The sequence below is a fragment of the Cherax quadricarinatus genome, chromosome 18 (genome assembly GCF_038502225.1).
Source record: "Cherax quadricarinatus isolate ZL_2023a chromosome 18, ASM3850222v1, whole genome shotgun sequence".
Lineage (NCBI taxonomy): Eukaryota > Metazoa > Arthropoda > Malacostraca > Decapoda > Parastacidae > Cherax > Cherax quadricarinatus.
Window position 1 is genome coordinate 36252109 of NC_091309.1, and position 18108 is coordinate 36270216.

General features: G+C 39.1%; 1 protein-coding gene across 12 annotated transcripts in view; it reads right to left on the minus strand.

Moving 5' to 3' along the window:
- The window catches only part of Zir (dedicator of cytokinesis), a 353738-nt gene that overhangs the window by 229580 nt on the left and 106050 nt on the right, over positions 1 to 18108 (minus strand). For all 12 annotated transcript variants that reach the window (XM_070086406.1, XM_070086403.1, XM_070086405.1 and 9 more), the window contains one exon: positions 4745 to 4933. In XM_070086406.1, coding sequence (XP_069942507.1) covers positions 4745 to 4933 — 189 coding nt within the window. The remainder of the gene's footprint in view (positions 1 to 4744; positions 4934 to 18108) is intronic.

Below are 18108 nucleotides of genomic sequence, written 5' to 3' on the forward strand. Positions count from 1 at the left end.
CCCAATCATCCACAATTCTATTACCAAACCAATGCTTTCCTATATCTTTCCTGAATCTGAATTTTTCCAGCTTAAAACCATTGCTGTGAATCCTGTCTAGGCTAGATATTTTTAGCACACTATTTACATCCCCTTTATTCACTGCTGTTTTCCATTTATACACCTCAATCATATCCCCTCTAATTCTATGCCTTTCTAGAGAGTGCAGATTCAGGGCCCTCAGCCTATCCTCATAGGAAAGGTTTCTGGTACATGGGATCAACTTCGTCATCCTCCTCTGTAAGTTTTCCAGTGCATTTATGTCCATTCTGTAATACGGTGACCAAAACTGTGCAGCATAATCTAAACGAGGCCTAACCAAGGATATATAGAGTTGAAGAACAACCTGAGGATTTCTATTAATTATGCTTCTTGATATGAAGCCAAGGATTCTGTCAGCTTTATTGTGAATGCGTATGCACTGCTGTCTTGGTTTCAGGTTACTGCTAACCAGAACTCCTAAATCCTTTTTGCAATCAGTAATATTAACCCTTTGTCTGTTTTGGTCGTATACATACGTCTTAAGAGCCAGTGTTTCGGACGTATTAATATGCATAAATTCTAGCGGCTTCAAACCAAGCAGGAGAAAGCTGGTAGGCCCACATGTGAGAATGGGCCTGTGTGGTTAGTGTGCATCACATAAAAAAAATCCTGCAGCATACAATGCATAAGAAAAAAACTGACCGTTTTTTGGATTAAAACGCCAACTTTGAGGTGTATTTTCGTATAGTATTTATCGTTGTATTCTCGTTTTCATGGTCTCACGTGATAAAATGGAAAACATATTACAGATATAGAGATGATTTTGATTAGTTTCACTATGAAAACGACCTTGAAATTGAGCTCAAAGTAGCGGAAATGCTCGATTTTTACCAATGTTCAAGAGTAAGCAAATCACACCACACGTCCAATACACGTCAACTGGCAAATCTAATATTCTTTCACTAGTGCACTGATATTATTTATACCATTTTTACAATAATGAATCAGTCTGCATAACAGTAAATTTTGTATTTTTTGTATGAATAAAAATCAAAACAGAAAGCAATAGTAATATAAGAGGGGCCTAGAGACATGACTAATGAACAGAGGATATGTTATTTTAGTGCCAAGAATGTCTACATTGTTTATTCTAGACCCTATTTTGAAATTGGCAACTTTTTTTAATTTGTGTGAAATTGGCCAAATTGCCAATTTCTGCCCACTTTATTGGGTAGTTCAAATTGGTAAATGGGCAGTTTCTTGTGCTCAACTGATAGAAAAAATAGAGTTTTAAAGAAATAGCTATGAGTTAGGTTAACTGGAACAACAGAATTGGCCAAAAACAGGGCTGAAAGTCGGTGAAATCACTGATGCGTGTATGTTGCCGAGACCGCTAACTTCACAGAAGCGTAATTCCGTGAGTTTTCAACCAAATTTCGTACTTTTGGTGTCATTACCATTGGGAGAAGATTCTCTATCATTTCATAATTTTGTGACATAGAATGACAGTTTCAGAAAGGGGCTTGCGACAGTCAAAGAGTTAAGATCTACATTTAGTTTACATGTAGCATGGTTATTATTCATTCCAACATTTAGAACTTTGCATTTGTCTATATTTAACTGCATCTGCCACTTCTCTGACCATTGCATCAGTGTATTCAAATTATCCTGGAGCATTCTAATATGCTCATTAGAATGAATTGGACGGCCTATTTTGGCGTCATCAACAAATTTGCTTATGTCGTTATTTATTCCCTCATCTATGTCGTTTATGTAAATTGTGAACAACAAGGGGCCCAACACTGACCCCTGTGGAACACCACTTGTGACTTGCCCCCATTCTGATTTCTCCCCATTTATGCAAACTCTGCTGCCTTTTGTCAACCATGTCTCTACCCAGGAAAAAACTTCTCCTATTTCATGTGCCTTAAGTTTCCTCAATAGCCTCTGATGTGGAACTCTATCGAAAGCCTTACTGAAGCCCATATACACAATATCACGTTCAATACCATGATCTACCTCTCACGTTACCTCACTTACTCACTGACTTGACTTTACTGACTTAAAGTTCGACTTTTTTCACTGAAGAGGCCCCTGACAAATCTAGAAGCAGTGCTCTGAAATGGTCTAGAGCAGCTGATGCCTTACGTCAGCTGTATAATGTACTGCAGGGTAAAACAGCCCAAAAATCCATTACAGAATTTATGCACACTCCAGTACAACCATCGACTTCAGTGCTAGAACTTTTACCATCTACCTCAGCCCAGTAGGGCCAGAGCATAACTCTCCACTCTTTCCACAACTGTCGACAAACACCAGCACCCACAGTTTAAGGTAAAAAATACTATTAATTCTGTTGCATTTGAAGTCTTAAGCAGTAAAAACAACATAATACATCACAACAATGAACAACAATTATATGTTCACTTTTATTTTTGTAAGATTTGGAGGTCTAAAAAAAAGTTGTTTGGCTTTTTTGAGGGTCCCAGGAACATAACCCTATTTTTCCCACAAGTTCTCTAGCTTATCTAACATGGATTTACCTATTACGGCATTTTCAGGAACATAGCTACCATGTAATATAACGAACTAATGTAGTTGAAATAGGTAAATGGGCAGTTTCTTGTGCTCAAACGATAGAACAAAAGGAGTTCCAGTGAAATAGCTATGAGTTTGGTTGACTGGAACAATGGAATTGGCCCAAAATCGGGCTCAAAGTGGGCAAAATCACTGATGACTAAACATCGCCGAAACTGCTCTAACTTCGAGAAGGCATAATTCCGTAAGTTTTCCATCAAATTTTGTACTCGTTTCATTATCAATGAAAAAAGATTATCAATTCATAAGAATTTTTTTTTTTTAAACTCTTCGATCCTGGGAACAATTTTGCAAGCAGGGGTTATGACACTCAAAGGGTTAAGATATTCATCAGCATCACCAAGGTTTGACTGGTTCTGCTCCCAGTTTTGTCACTAGGCCAGGTATCATCCTTCTCCCTAAGACAGGAGTTTTGGGGGTCCCACTTTGCCTGTGGTTTGTCATGGCCTGCCTTATGCAGGAAGCCCAGATCATGATGCTATTACTCCCACTACCCTCTCAAAATACATGTGCGCAGGACCCAGTGTTCTAGGATTTTGCACTCTTGCCTCACCTAGATGGAAGACTCCAGTGTACTCAGTCATGTTCTTCCTGTAGCCTCTGCTTTACTAGTCTACCCTCTCAAGTGTTTTTCACTGGTAATATACATGTACTTCCATAATTCTCACTAGTTGGCTCTTTGATGAACTGCCAGGTACAGGGTCTATCCTCCTCTTTGACTTCCCCAGTTACTAGTCTTCCTTAACATCTCTGGCAGCATCCCTGAATGGAGCTTGTCATCTTTCCCCATGTGTATGCTCTCTCCAGTGATGCAAGATTTTTCCTCAAGTTTTTATTCATATCTTCCTCTACAATAATAGAACTCTAGCCTCTGGTATCATAATGGTGGTTGTAATCTAGTTTTTCTCTCAGTTGTTATACTCTGGTAAGCCATCAAGAAGATCCAAGCTTACAAGTAATACATGTATTATCTAAATGAGCTTTCTGTTTCATGAACATAATTCTCTTCAATTTCTTCTGCCAATCCACTGCAGTAATGTTCCTGAGATATCTTCACCCACTGTTGTCTGTCCCAAAGTGGTTCTCCAAGGTGGCACTCAACTATATTTGGACCAGACTGGCCTTTAGTTCCAATTCGGTATGTCGGCAAAAAGCTTCCCAGTAGACTGTTTTTCTCTTGGCTACAGTATTGCCTCAGCTGTCAACACTGGTATGCTTTCCAGGCCCGGTGGCCTGGTGGCTAAAGCTCCCGCTTCACACACGGAGGGCCCGGGTTCGATTCCCGGCGGGTGGAAACATTCCGACACGTTTCCTTACACCTGTTGTCCTGTTCACCTAGCAGCAAATAGGTACCTGGGTGTTAGTCGACTGATGTGGGTCGCATCCTGGGGGACAAGATTAAGGACCCCAATGGAAATAAGTTAGACAGTCCTCGATGACGCACTGACTTTCTTGGGTTATCCTGGGTGGCTAACCCTCCGGGGTTAAAAATCCGAACGAAATCTTATCTTATCTTAATAGTGTAATAACCAGTAAGAGGCGAAAACGAGGATGTTTTGGGAGCAAACAAGCATTAAGATCATACTGCAACAGAGTGGGAGGTATTAGGTTGGAAGAAGCATAGCATAAGTCCAACTGCCTCTCCTCCCCATGATTCTTCATACAGAAATGTGTCCATTATCCTTCAAAATTCAGTCTTGTGACCTTGCATGACAAACTATATGAAAAAAAACACAGTTAAGATAAAGAAACCAGAATGATAGAAAATATTCAGGACAGGAAGAAGGGCAATGTGTGGTGTAAATATTATACGGAGTGTGGAAATTAGGAGAAGGTGTGGAGTTAATAAAAGTATTAGTCAGAAGAGGGGTTGTTGAGGTGGTTTGGTCATTTAATGCCTCAATATAACAGAAGGAAGGCGGGGTAGGGGTCGTCCTTTTAAAATTAGGACTTCCAGCAAAGCATGTTCATAAAAGTGTGAGCAGTGTTCTTTGAAAATGGGGATGCCTGCACTTTAAAAGTAACAAAATGTTTATGCTTCAAGACACCTCTCAAGAGAAAGAATTACTGATAATAAAACCAAATATATTCAAATGAGGATTGAAAAGTAATCTTGACCTTGTACCTGAGCATGGACTGATGAAACAGCCTCAACACACACAGTAAACAGCCCCTTGTGGTTGTCAACCCATTTAGTGCCTGGTAACTGGATATCTGCAGTAATATATGGATAGTTGCTTGGAGGTCGTTCCATCATAACAGGGAGGCTGTGCTCGCCCGTCTGTAAGCTGCCATCACGGTACACTGGAAGCCACTGTGACAAAACAAAAATTTAGTTATTGCTTATGTCCACCATGTAAAGCTATTGGGATCCTATTTTAAAAACAAACATGCAACAGTATAGTAGGGCCCCACTTATTCGGCAGGTTAGGTTCCAGGCTACTGCTGGAAAGCAGACTTCGCCGGAAAGCAGTACTCCATTTTTTCCATTTATAAATGCATATAAATGCCAGATAACAAGTTTTAATCTAACATATATTAGGTTAGCAATAGAACTAGGCATTAAAAAGTAAAATACATACACAGTACACTCATTATTTACCTCAAAATATTTGTAGTCTTAATGCAGGGCAAAAGGTGAGTAGTATTTACTCTAAGAAGTTAGGTGTGGGAGCCCTCCTGGACACCCCACCCACACATACTATACTATGATGCTTAAAGCTCCCTAGAGTGATAAACTGCATATACAGTACACTCATTACTTACCTTAAAATATTTATAGTCTTAATGTAGGGTGAGAAATGAAAAGTATTTATTTGTAGAAAGTCGTGTGGGAGGTATGGTATCCTGCCTGGCCACTGGCACTTATACCTACTATGACATTAAGCTCCCTAGAGCGATAAAATGCATATATAGTACACTCATTAATTACCTTAAAATATTTGTAGTCTTAATGTAGGGTGAAAGGCGAGTTTTATTTGTATGAAGTCAGGTTGGAAAGTATGGGTAGCCAGGAAGGCCAGCCCTACCCACCTCACCCACACACAATGTAAACAACCCAGATGAATGCGTCTGGTTTTCGTCACAAGTCCTACAAGTTGCCTGGCTACTACAAGTTGCCTGGCTACCACAAATCCTACAAGTTGCTTGGCTACCACAAGTTGCCTGGCTACTACAAGTTGCCTGGCTACCACAAGTTGCCTGGCTACTACAAGTTGCCTGGCTACCACAAGTTGCCTGGCTACCACAAGTCCTACAAGTCACCTGGCTACCACATTTCATATTTATGTTAATTTATTCTACTATGGGGTGTATTTAGATGGATTAAGCAAAATATCCATATTAACGTTTTATACGATATTTAATGCTCCTTAGAGCGATTATTATTGTGTTATTATTATTAATAAAGCGTCTTCAAGACTAATAAGACACTCTTAGTGATTTTAATGTGTACCTGCATGCCAGCACAGTGTGTAGGTTTACTTAGGTACAGGTACACATACGTATAATTATCAGTTATAAAAAAAATGTAGGTACAGGTACCATCCGACTTACGACCAAGCTTGGTTCCAACCAACCGGTTGCAAGTCAAAATGGAAGCAAGTCGAACCTTACTACTGAATATCAACATCACACTTTTGTAATGATTTTATTTTATTGTTTTATTTTGGTATTTCATTTTTTACTTTACTTTTTATGCTGTTAGTACTGTATTTTATACTGTAAGGTTTACGATAAACACTGTATACAACACCAACAGTTGTTTATTTCCCAGAAATCTGGCATAAAAACACGGTCCTAAGTCGAGTGGTCGTATGTCGAGCAGGTCATAAGTCGGATGGTAGGTGTATGTAGTCCGCCTGGGCTACATACCTCATGATATTTAATACCCCCCAGAGCCATATTATTACCATCGACATACCGTGTTCACTGAGTTTAATCGTTTCTAACAACTACCTTTAGATGCCATCATAAACAAAGGGAGAAGTAATGAATAATTTATGCCAAGAATTGTAAACAAAAGCATTATGTATTAAGGGGAGTGACGTAACGTTTTCCCTCCGCCCGGCTACCACACCTCCATAGTATACAGTGGACCCCCAGTTAACGATATTTTTTCACTCCAGAAGTATGTTCAGGTGCCAGTACTGACCGAATTTGTTCCCATAAGGAATATTGTGAAGTAGATTAGTCCATTTCAGACCCCCAAACATACACGTACAAACGCACTTACATAAATACACTTACATAATTGGTCGCATTCGGAGGTAATCGTTATGCGGGGGTCCACTGTATACATGTAAACATAAAATGTTTATATGTTATGTAACGTGTTTCTTATATAATTTTGAAGAAAATATAATAAATGGATTAATGAAAATGTCTATACTGATGTAAAATAAGACATTTAATGTGCCCAAGAGTGATTATTTTTAGTATTACGTAATGTTTTCCCTCCACCTGGCAACCACACCTCCAAGGCATATAAACAGCATGTTATAAGCTATGTAATGTGTTTCTTATATAATTTTGAAGAAAATATCGTAGATAAATTAATGAAAATGTCTATATTGACATGAAATTAGATATTTAATGTGCCCAAGAGTGATTATTATTACATAATAGAGATGTGCCCATGGAGAATGTAAACAAACCGGGGAGGCCCGCGCCGTATTTGAAAGACCACTTGCCGTATAGAAAGTTTTGGTCATAATTTCAGATCGCTGTATTAGCGGAACACCGTAAGGTGAAATGCCGAAAAGTGGGGCCCTACTGTATAGAAAAGTATGTCCTACAAATGATATGAATGTTTTAAAGAAGCATAAGAATTAAAACAATGAACTGGGAAATTTTTACTGCTAATGTTTTGCCTGGTACAGGCATTTTCAAATTACAGCCTCACCTCACTTAGCGACATACCGCTTGGACTTACAACCAGCTCTCCAACCTAAGTAATGTACGTATATTTAGAACTGATTTCCTCTATTCTGTTTATTACAGTATACAGTGGACCCTCAGTTAACAATATTAATCTGTTCCAGAGAGCTTGTCCTTAACCGATTTTAACGTTATCCAATTTAATTTTCCCCATAAGAAATAATGGAAATCCAATTAATCCGTTCCTGCTGTCAGGAGGCACGACAGAATAGTACTTCAATATGATGCTATTATGAACTCTACAGCTTATTTATCTATCACAATTCATCTAATATGACATAATAAACAATATTAACTCTTTGATTGTTGCAAGCCCCTTTCTGAAACTGTCATTCTATGTTGCAAAATTTTTGGAAAAAAAACAAACTATTTTTTCTTATAAAATGATAATCTTTTCCCGATGGTAATGACACCAAAAGTATAAAATTTGATCGAAAACTTATGGAATTATGCTCCAACAAAGTTAGTGATCTCGGCGTTATATACGCATCGGTGATTTCGCTGATTTTGAGCCCTATTTTCGGCCAATTCCATTATTCCAGTCAATGAAACTCATAGCTATTTCTTTAGAACTCCATTTTTACTATCAAATGAGTACAAGAAACTGCCCATTTACTGATTTGAACTACCCAATAAAGTGGTCAGAAATTGGCAATTTGGCCAATTTCACCCAATTTAAAAAAGATGCCAATTTCAAAACAGGGTCCAGAATAAACAATGTAGACATTCTTGGCATTAAATAACATATCCTCTGTTCATTAGTCACGTCTCTAGGCCCCTCTTATATTACTCTTGCTTTCTACTTTGATTTTTTTATTCACACAAAAAATAGAAGATTTACTGTTATGCAGACTACTGCATTATTGTAAAAATGGTATAAATAATATCAGTGCACTAGTGAAAGAATATCAGACTCCCCAGCTACTTTGAGCTCAATTTCAAGGTCGTTTTCATCGTGAAACTAGTCAAAATCTTCTCTATTTCTGTAATATGTTTTCCATTCTATAAAATGAGACCAAGAAAACGAGAATACAACCATAAATACTATACGAAAATATACCCCAAAGTCGGCGTTTTAATCCAAAAACACGGTCTGAGTTTTTTTCCTCATTATGCACTGCATGCTGCAGGATTTTTTTTATACAGTGCACACTGACCCATTCTCTCACATGTGGGCCTACCAGCTTTCTCCTGTTTGATTTGAAGCCACTATAATTATTGAGTATATATAAGTCCGAAACACTGGCTCATAAGACGTACATGTACAGCTAAAACAGTCAGAGGGTTAATAACATAGAAACATGATATATACTCTAGAATAAATAATATGCCATGATGTGAGGATAAGTGGTGGAAGTGTTGTTGTTGGGTTTATAATGGCCACTGAGAGAAGCCATACATATTTGTGGTGGAGGAGGCTTCTGCCACCACCACGTTATCCACAAACAATTTTTTTTTTTTTCAACAAGTCAGACGTCTCCCACCGAGGCAGGGTGACCCAAAAAAGAAAGAAAATCCCCAAAAAGAAAATACTTTCATCATCATTCAACACGTTCACCACACTCACACATTATCACTGTTTTTGCAGAGGTGCTCAGAATACAACAGTTTAGAAGCATATACGTATAAAGATACACAATATATCCCTCCAAACTGCCAATATCCCAAATCCCTCCTTTAAAGTGCAGGCATTGTACTTCCCATTTCCAGGACTTAAGTCCGACTATATGAAAAAACTGGTTTCCCTGAATCCCTTCACTAAATATTACCCTGCTCACACTCCAACAGATCGCCAGGTCCCAAGTACCATTCGTCTCCATTCACTCCAATCTAACACGCTCACGCACGCTTGCTGGAAGTCCAAGCCCCTCGCCCACAAAACCTCCTTTACCCCCTCTCTCCAACCCTTTCGAGGACGACCCCTACCCCGCCTACCTTCCCCTAAAGATTTATATGCTTTCCATGTCATTCTACTTTGATCCATTCTCTCTAAATGACCAAACCACCTCAATAACCCCTCTTCTGCCCTCTGACTAATACTTTTATTAACTCCACACCTTTTCCTAATTTCCACACTCCGAATTTTCTGCATAATATTTACACCACACATTGCCCTTAGACAGGACATCTCCACTGCCTCCAACTGCCTCCTCGCTGCTGCATTTACCACCCAAGCTTCACATCCATATAAGAGTGTTGGTACTACTATACAGTGGACCCCCGGTTAACGATATTTTTTCACTCCAGAAGTATGTTCAGGTGCCAGTACTGACCGAATTTGTTCCCATAAGAAATATTGTGAAGTAGATTAGTCCATTTCAGACCCCTAAACATACACGTACAAACGCACTTACATAAATACACTTACATAATTGATCGCATTCGGAGGTAATCGTTATGCGGGGGTCCACTGTACTTTCATACATTCCCTTCTTTGCCTCCACAGATAACGTTTTTTGACTCCACATATACCTCAAAGCACCACTCACCTTTTTTCCCTCATCAATTCTATGATTAACCTCATCCTTCATAAATCCATCCGCCGACACGTCAACTCCCAAGTATCTGAAAACATTCACTTCTTATATACTCCTCCTCCCCAATTTGATATCCAATTTTTCTTTATCTAAATTGTTTGATACCCTCATCACCTTACTCTTTTCTATGTTCACTTTCAACTTTCTACCTTTACACACATTCCCAAACTCATCCACTAACCTCTGCAATTTTTCTTTAGAATCTCCCATAAGCACAGTATCATCAGCAAAAAGTAACTGTGTCAATTCCCATTTTGAATTTGATTCCCCATAATTTAATCCCACCCCTCTCCCAAACACCCTAGCATTTACTTCTTTTGCAACCCCATCTATAAATATATTAAACAACCATGGTGACATTACACATCCCTGTCTAACCGGGAAGCAGTCTCCTCTCTTCTACACACCCTAACCTGAGCCTCACTATCCTCATAAAAACTCTTTACAGTATTTAGTAAATTGCCACCTATTCCACATACTTGCAACATCTGCCACATTGCTTCTCTATCCACTCTATCATATTTTTTTTTTTTTTTTTTTTTTTTTTCAACAAGTCGGCCGTCTCCCACCGAGGCAGGGTGACCCAAAAAAGAAAGAAAATCCCCAAAAAGAAAATACTTTCATCATCATTCAACACTTTCACCACACTCGCACATTATCACTGTTTTTGCAGAGGTGCTCAGAATACAACAGTCTAGAAGCATACACATATAAAGATACACAACATATCCCTCCAAACTGCCAATATCATATGCCTTTTCTAAATCCATAAATGCAATAAAAACCTCCCTACCTTTATCTAAATACTGTTCATATATATGCTTCAATGTAAACACTTGATCTACACATCCCCTACCCACTCTGAAACTTCCTTGCTCATCCGCAATCCTACATTCTGTCTTTCCTCTAATTCTTTCAATTATAACCCTACCATACACTTTTCCTGGTATACTCAGTAAACTTATTCCTCTATAATTTTTACAATCTCTTTTGTCCCCTTTCCCTTTATATAAAGGGACTATACATGCTCTCCGCCAATCTCTAGGTACCTTCCCCTCTTTCATACATTCATTAAACAAAAGTACCAACCACTCCAACACTATATCCCCCCCTGCTTTTAACATTTCTGTCATGATCCTATCAGTTCCAGCTGCTTTACCCCCTTTCATTCTACATAATGCCTCACGTACCTCCCCCACACTTACATTCTGCTCTTCTTCACTCCTAAAAGATGGTATACCTCCCTGGCCAGTGCATGAAATTACAGCCTCCCTTTCTTCCTCAACATTTAAAAGTTCCTCAAAATATTCTCGCCATCTACCTAATACCTCCCTCTCCCCATCTACTAACTCCCCTACTCTGTTTTTAACTGACAACTCCATACTTTCCCTAGCCTTTCTTAACTTGTTTAACTCACTCCAAAATTTTTTCTTATTTTCATTAAAATTTCTTGACAGTGCCTCTCCCACTCTATCATCTGCTCTCCTTTTGCACTCTCTCACCACTCTCTTCACCTTTCTTTTACTCTCCATATACTCTGCTCTTCTTATAACACGTCTGCTTTCTAAAAACCTCTCATAAGCTACCTTTTTCTCTTTTATCACAAACAATATATGTACGTAATTTGTAAATAAGAAATATTTACATTTTAATTTATAAATAAGAAATATTTACATTTTAATTTATAAATAAGAAATATTTACATTTTAATTTATAAATAAGAAATATTTACATTTTAATTTATAAATAAGAAATATTTACATTTTAATTTATAAATAAGAAATATTTGCACTTACCTTGGAGGAGATGTTAGTTTAATTACATAGTTTGGAGTGTAGCAGACATGCAGGGAGTGTAGGAGGCATGCAGGAAGTATAGCAGGCATGCTGGGAGTGTAGCAGAGATGCTGGGAGTGTAATAGATATGCAGGGAGTGTAATAGATATGCAGGGAGTGTAGCAGGCATGCTGGGAGTGTAGCAGGCATGCTGGGAGTGTAGCAGGCATGCTGGGAGTGTAGCAGGCATGCTGGGAGTGTAGCAGGCATGCTGGGAGTGTAGCAGGCATGCTGGGAGTGTAGCAGGCATGCTGGGAGTGTAGCAGGCATGCTGGGAGTGTAGCAGGCATGCTGGGAGTGTAGCAGGCATGCTGGGAGTGTAGCAGGCATGCTGGGAGTGTGGCAGGCATGCTGGGAGTGTAGCAGGCATGCTGGGAGTGTAGCAGACATGCTGGGAGTGTAGCACGCATGCTGGGAGTGTAGCAGGCATGCTGGGAGTGTAGCAGGCATGCTGGGAGTGTAGCAGGCATGCTGGGAGTGTAGCAGGCATGCTGGGAGTGTAGCAGGCATGCTGGGAGTGTAGCAGGCATGCTGGGAGTGTGGCAGGCATGCTGGGAGTGTAGCAGGCATGCTGGGAGTGTAGCAGGCATGCTGGGAGTGTAGCAGGCATGCTGGGAGTGTAGCAGGCATGCTGGGAGTGTGGCAGGCATGCTGGGAGTGTAGCAGGCATGCTGGGAGTGTAGCAGGCATGCTGGGAGTGTAGCAGGCATGCTGGGAGTGTAGCAGGCATGCTGGGAGTGTAGCAGGCATGCTGGGAGTGTAGCAGGCATGCTGGGAGTGTAGCAGGCATGCAGGGAGTGTAGCAGGCATGCTGGGAGTGTATCAGGCATGTTGGGAGTGTAGCAGGCATGCAGGGAGTGTAGCAGGCATGCTGGGAGTGTAGCAGGCATGCTGGGAGTGTAGCAGGCATGCTGGGAGTGTAGCAGGCATGCTGGGAGTGTAGCAGGCATGCTGGGAGTGTAGCAGGCATGCTGGGAGTGTAGCAGGCATGCAGGGAGTGTAGCAGGCATGCTGGGAGTGTAGCAGGCATGCAGGGAGTGTAGCAGGCATGTAGGAGGCGAGAGGAAGGCGAGTTTATTATGCTTCATTATGACACTAATATCTATACGGATTATTTATCTATCACAATTCATCTAATATGACATAATAAACAATATTAAAAACATAGACACATGATATATACTCTAGAGTGAATAAAATATGTCATAATGTATGTGAGGAGTAATTGTTGTTGTTGTTGGGTTTATAATGGCCACTGAGAGAAGCCGTACATATTAGTGGTGAAGGAGGCCTCTGTCACCACCACTATCCACAAACAATATATGTACGTAATTTATAAACAAGAAATATTTACATTTTACTGTAGTAGGTTGGTAGACAGCAACCACCCAGGGAGGTACTACCGTCCTGCCAAGTGAATGTAAAACGAAAGCCTGTAATTGTTTTACATGATGGTAGGATTGCTGGTGTCTTTTGTCTGTCTCATAAGTATGCAAGATTACAGGCATGTCTTGCTACTTCTACTTACACTTAGGTCACACTACACATACATGTACACGTTTATTTATACACACTCATCTGAGTTTTCTTTGATTTTATCTTAATAGTTCTTGGTCTTATTACTTTTCTTTTTATATCCATGGGGAAGTGGAATAAGAATCTTTCCTCCGTAAGCCATGTGCGTTGTAAAAGTCAACTAAAACGCCTGGAACAATAGGCTAGTAACCTCTTTTCCTGTAAAGATTACTAAAAAGAATAAGAAGAAAATTGTCAAAGTGGGAAGTCTGAATGTGTGTGGATGTTGTGCAAATGATAAGAAAGAGATGATTGTGGATGTTATGAATGAGAAGAAACTGAATGTCCTGGCTTTAAGTGAAACAAAGCTGAAGGGGGTGGGAGAGTTTCAATGGAGAGGAATAAATGGGATTAGGTCAGGGGTTTCAAATAGAGTTAGAGCTAAAGAAGGAGTAGCAATAATGTTGAAGGATAAGCTATGGCAGGAAAAGAGGGACTACAAATGTATTAATTCAAGGATTATGTAGAGTAAAATAAAGATTGGATGTGAAAAGTGGGTTATAGTAAGCGTGTATGCACCTGGAGAAGAGAGAAGTGTAGAGGAGAGAGAGAGAGATTTTGGGAAATGTTGAGTGAATGCGTGGGGAGTTTTGAATCAAGTGTGAGAGTAATGGTGGTTGGGGATTTCAATGCTAAAGTGGGTAAAAATGTTATGGAGGGAGTAGTAAGTAAATTTGGGGTGCCAGGGGTAAATGTAAATGGGGAGCCTTTAATTGAGCTATGTGTAGAAAGAAATTTGGTAATAAGTAATACATATTTTATGAAAAAGAGGATAAATAAATATACAAGGTATGATGTAGCACATAATGAAAGTAGTTTGTTAGATTATGTATTGGTGGATAAAAGGTTGATGGGTAGGCTCCAGGATGTACATGTTTATAGAGGGGCAACTGAGATATCGGATCATTATTTAGTTGCAGCTACAGTTAGAGTAAGAGGTAGATGGGAAAAGAGGAAGGTGGCAACAACAAGTAAGAGGGAGGTGAAAGTGTATAAACTAAGGAAGGAGGAAGTTCGGGTGAGATATAAGCGACTATTGGCAGAAAGGTGGGCTAGTGCAAAGATGAGTAGTGGGGGGGTTGAAGAGGGTTGGAATAGTTTTAAAAATGCAGTATTAGAATGTGGGGCAGAAGCTTGTGGTTATAGGAGGGTGGGGGCAGGAGGAAAGAGGAGTGATTGGTGGAATGATGAAGTAAAGGGTGTGATAAAAGAGAAAAAGGTAGCTTATGAGAGGTTTTTACAAAGCAGAAGTGTTATAAGAAGAGCAGAGTACATGGAGAGTAAAAGAATGGTGAAGAGAGTGGTGAGAGAATGCAAAAGGAGAGCAGATGATAGAGTGGGAGAGGCACTGTCAAGAAATTTTAATGAAAATAAGAAAAAATTTTGGAGTAAGTTAAACAAGTTAAGAAAGCCTAGGGAAAGTATGGATTTGTCAGTTAAAAACAGAGTAGGGGAGTTAGTAGATGGGGAGAGGGAGGTATTAGGTAGATGGCGAGAATATTTTAAGAATCTTTTAAATGTTGAGGAAGAAAGGGAGGCGGTAATTTCATGCACTGGTCAGGGAGGTATACCATCTTTTAGGAGTGAAGAAGAGCAGAATGTAAGTGTGGTGGAGGTACGTGAGGCATTATGTAGAGTGAAAGGGGGTAAAGTAGCTGGAACTGATGGGATCATGACAGAAAAGTTAAAAGCAGGGGGGATATAGTGTTGGAGTGGTTGGTACTTTTGTTTAATAAATGTATGAAAGAGGGGAAGGTACCTAGGGATTGGCGGAGAGCATGTATAATTCCTTTATATAAAGGGAAAGGGGACAAAAGAGATTGTAAAAATTATAGAGGAATAAGTTTACTGAGTATACCAGGAAAAGTATACGGTAGGGTTATAATTGAAAGAATTAGAGGTAAGACAGAATGTAGGATTGCAGATGAGCAAGGAGGCTTCAGAGTGGGTAGGGGATGTGTAGATCAAGTGTTTACATTGAAGCATATATGTGAACAGTATTTAGATAAAGGTAGGGAAGTTTTTATTGCATTTATGAATTTAGAAAAGGCATATGATAGAGTGGATAAAGGAGCAATGTGGCAGATGTTGCAAGTACAGCAGGGCCCCACTTATACGGCAGGTTAGGTTCCAGGCTACCGCCGTAAAGCGGAAACCGCCGTAAAGTGGAACACCCTTTTTTTCCACTTATAAATGCATACAAACACTAGATAACAAGTTTACACTAACATATATTAAGTTAGCAATAGAACCAGGCATCAAAAAACAATAAAAAAGTACAATACACACATAGTGCACTCATTACTTACCTTAAAATATTTATAGTCTTAATCTAGGGTGAGACAAGTAGTATTTATTTTAAGAAATCAAGTGTGGTATGTATGGTAGTCAGCCAGGCTACCTTACCAGGCCACCCCACCCACACATACTATTCTATGATATTTAGGCATCCCAGAGCGATAAAATGCATATGCAGTTCACTCATTACTTACCTTAAAATATAGGGTGAGATAAGTAGTATTTATTGTAAAAAATCAAGTGCGGTATGTATGGTAGTCAGCTGGGCTACCATACCTGGCCAACCCACCCACACATACTATTCTATGATATTTAAGCATCCCAGAGCAATAAAATGTATATACAGTTCACTCATTACTTACCTTAAAATATTTGTAGTCTTAATGTAGGGTCAGGAGTAAGTAAATGAGAAAACGAATAAATGAGAGAGAGAAAGAATGAGTGCATGAGAGAGGACAGGAGCAGAGTTATGTAAACAAACCAGGCGAAGGTAAGTTTTGTAAACAAAGTGTACACGTCTGGTTTGTGTACAAGTTACATTGTGTACAGGTTGTCTCTACATTGATACGGTAGAATAAATAAAGAAGAACACTCCCTTCTCATGTAACATCATTTTGAGAAGAAATGAGGCTCTGAGTGAAGGCAATGGAAATAAGTCACTGACTTTTTTGGGTTATCCTAGGTTCTCTACACACATATTATGTATGATACTCTATGTAACTGTATTTGTGTATACCTGAATAAACTTACATACATACGAAAGGAATAATTTTCTACAGTTACCCACAGTAACACATTTTCTCTTATGTTAGATTAGAGAAAATGTTATTCTTGCCGTCACTTGTACAAGTTATCTGGCTACCACATCTCATATTTATGTTTATTTATTCTATTGTGGGGTGTAATTATCATCTTTTTATGTTATGTATCGTGTTTATTATATAATTTTGAAAAAAATATCATGGATGGATTAATGAAAATGTGTATATTAACGTAATATACGACATTTAATGAGACTCGGTGATTATTATTATTATTTCTAATATGGCGTCACTTGTGCAAGTCGTCTGCTACCACATCTCACATTTATGTTTATTTATTCTACTGTGGGGTGTATTTATCTTATTTATATGTTATGCATCGTGTTTATTATATAATTTTGAAAAAATATCATAGATGGATTAATGAAAATGTGTATATTAACGTAATATACGACATTTAAATGAGACTCGATGATTATTATTATCATTACTAATATGACGTCTGGAGACGTAAGACACTCTTACTGATTTTAATGTGTACCTGCATGCCAGCACAGTATGTAAGCTTATTTAGGTACAGGTATACATACGTATAATTATCAGAGTATATATAAAATATGAAATAACTTTTAAAAACATTTGAAATTTTGGAGTTTCCAGACAAAATAGAGAGACTTAGTGCTTACTGAGCTCACGGAGAATGTAAACAAACAGGGTGGTGCGCGGTGACCGTATTAGAAAGTCAGGTGGGGGAGCCGTATAGCGAGTTTTGGTCATAATTTGAAATGACCGTATTAGCGGAACGCCGTGAAGTGAAACGCCGTAAAGCGGGGCCCTGCTGTATATGGAATAGGTGGTAAGTTACTAAATGCTGTTAGGAGTTTTTATGAGGATAGTGAGGCTCAGGTTATGGTGTGTAGAAGAGAGGGAGAATACTTCCCGGTAAAAGTAGGTCTTAGACAGGGATGTGTAATGTCACCATGGTTGTTTAATATATTTATAGATGGGGTTGTAAAAGAAGTAAATGCTAGGGTGTTCGGGAGAGGGGTGGGATTAAATTATGGGGAATCAAATTCAAAATGGGAATTGACACAGTTACTTTTTGCTGATGATACTGTGCTTATGGGAGATTCTAAAGAAAAATTGCAAAGGTTAGTGGATGAGTTTGGGAATGTGTGTAAAGGTAGAAAGTTGAAAGTGAACATAGAAAAGAGTAAAGTGATGAGGGTATCAAATGATTTAGATAAAGAAAAATTGGATATCAAATTGGGGAGGAGGAGTATGGAAGAAGTGAATGTTTTCAGATACTTGGGAGTTGACATGTCGGCGGATGGATTTATGAAGGATGAGGTTAATCATAGAATTGATGAGGGGAAAAAAGGTGAGTGGTGCGTTGAGGTATATGTGGAGTCAAAAAACGCTATCTATGGAGGCAAAGAAGGGAATGTATGAAAGTATAGTGGTACCAACACTCTTATATGGATGTGAAGCTTGGGTGGTAAATGCAGCAGCAAGGAGACGGTTGGAGGCAGTGGAGATGTCCTG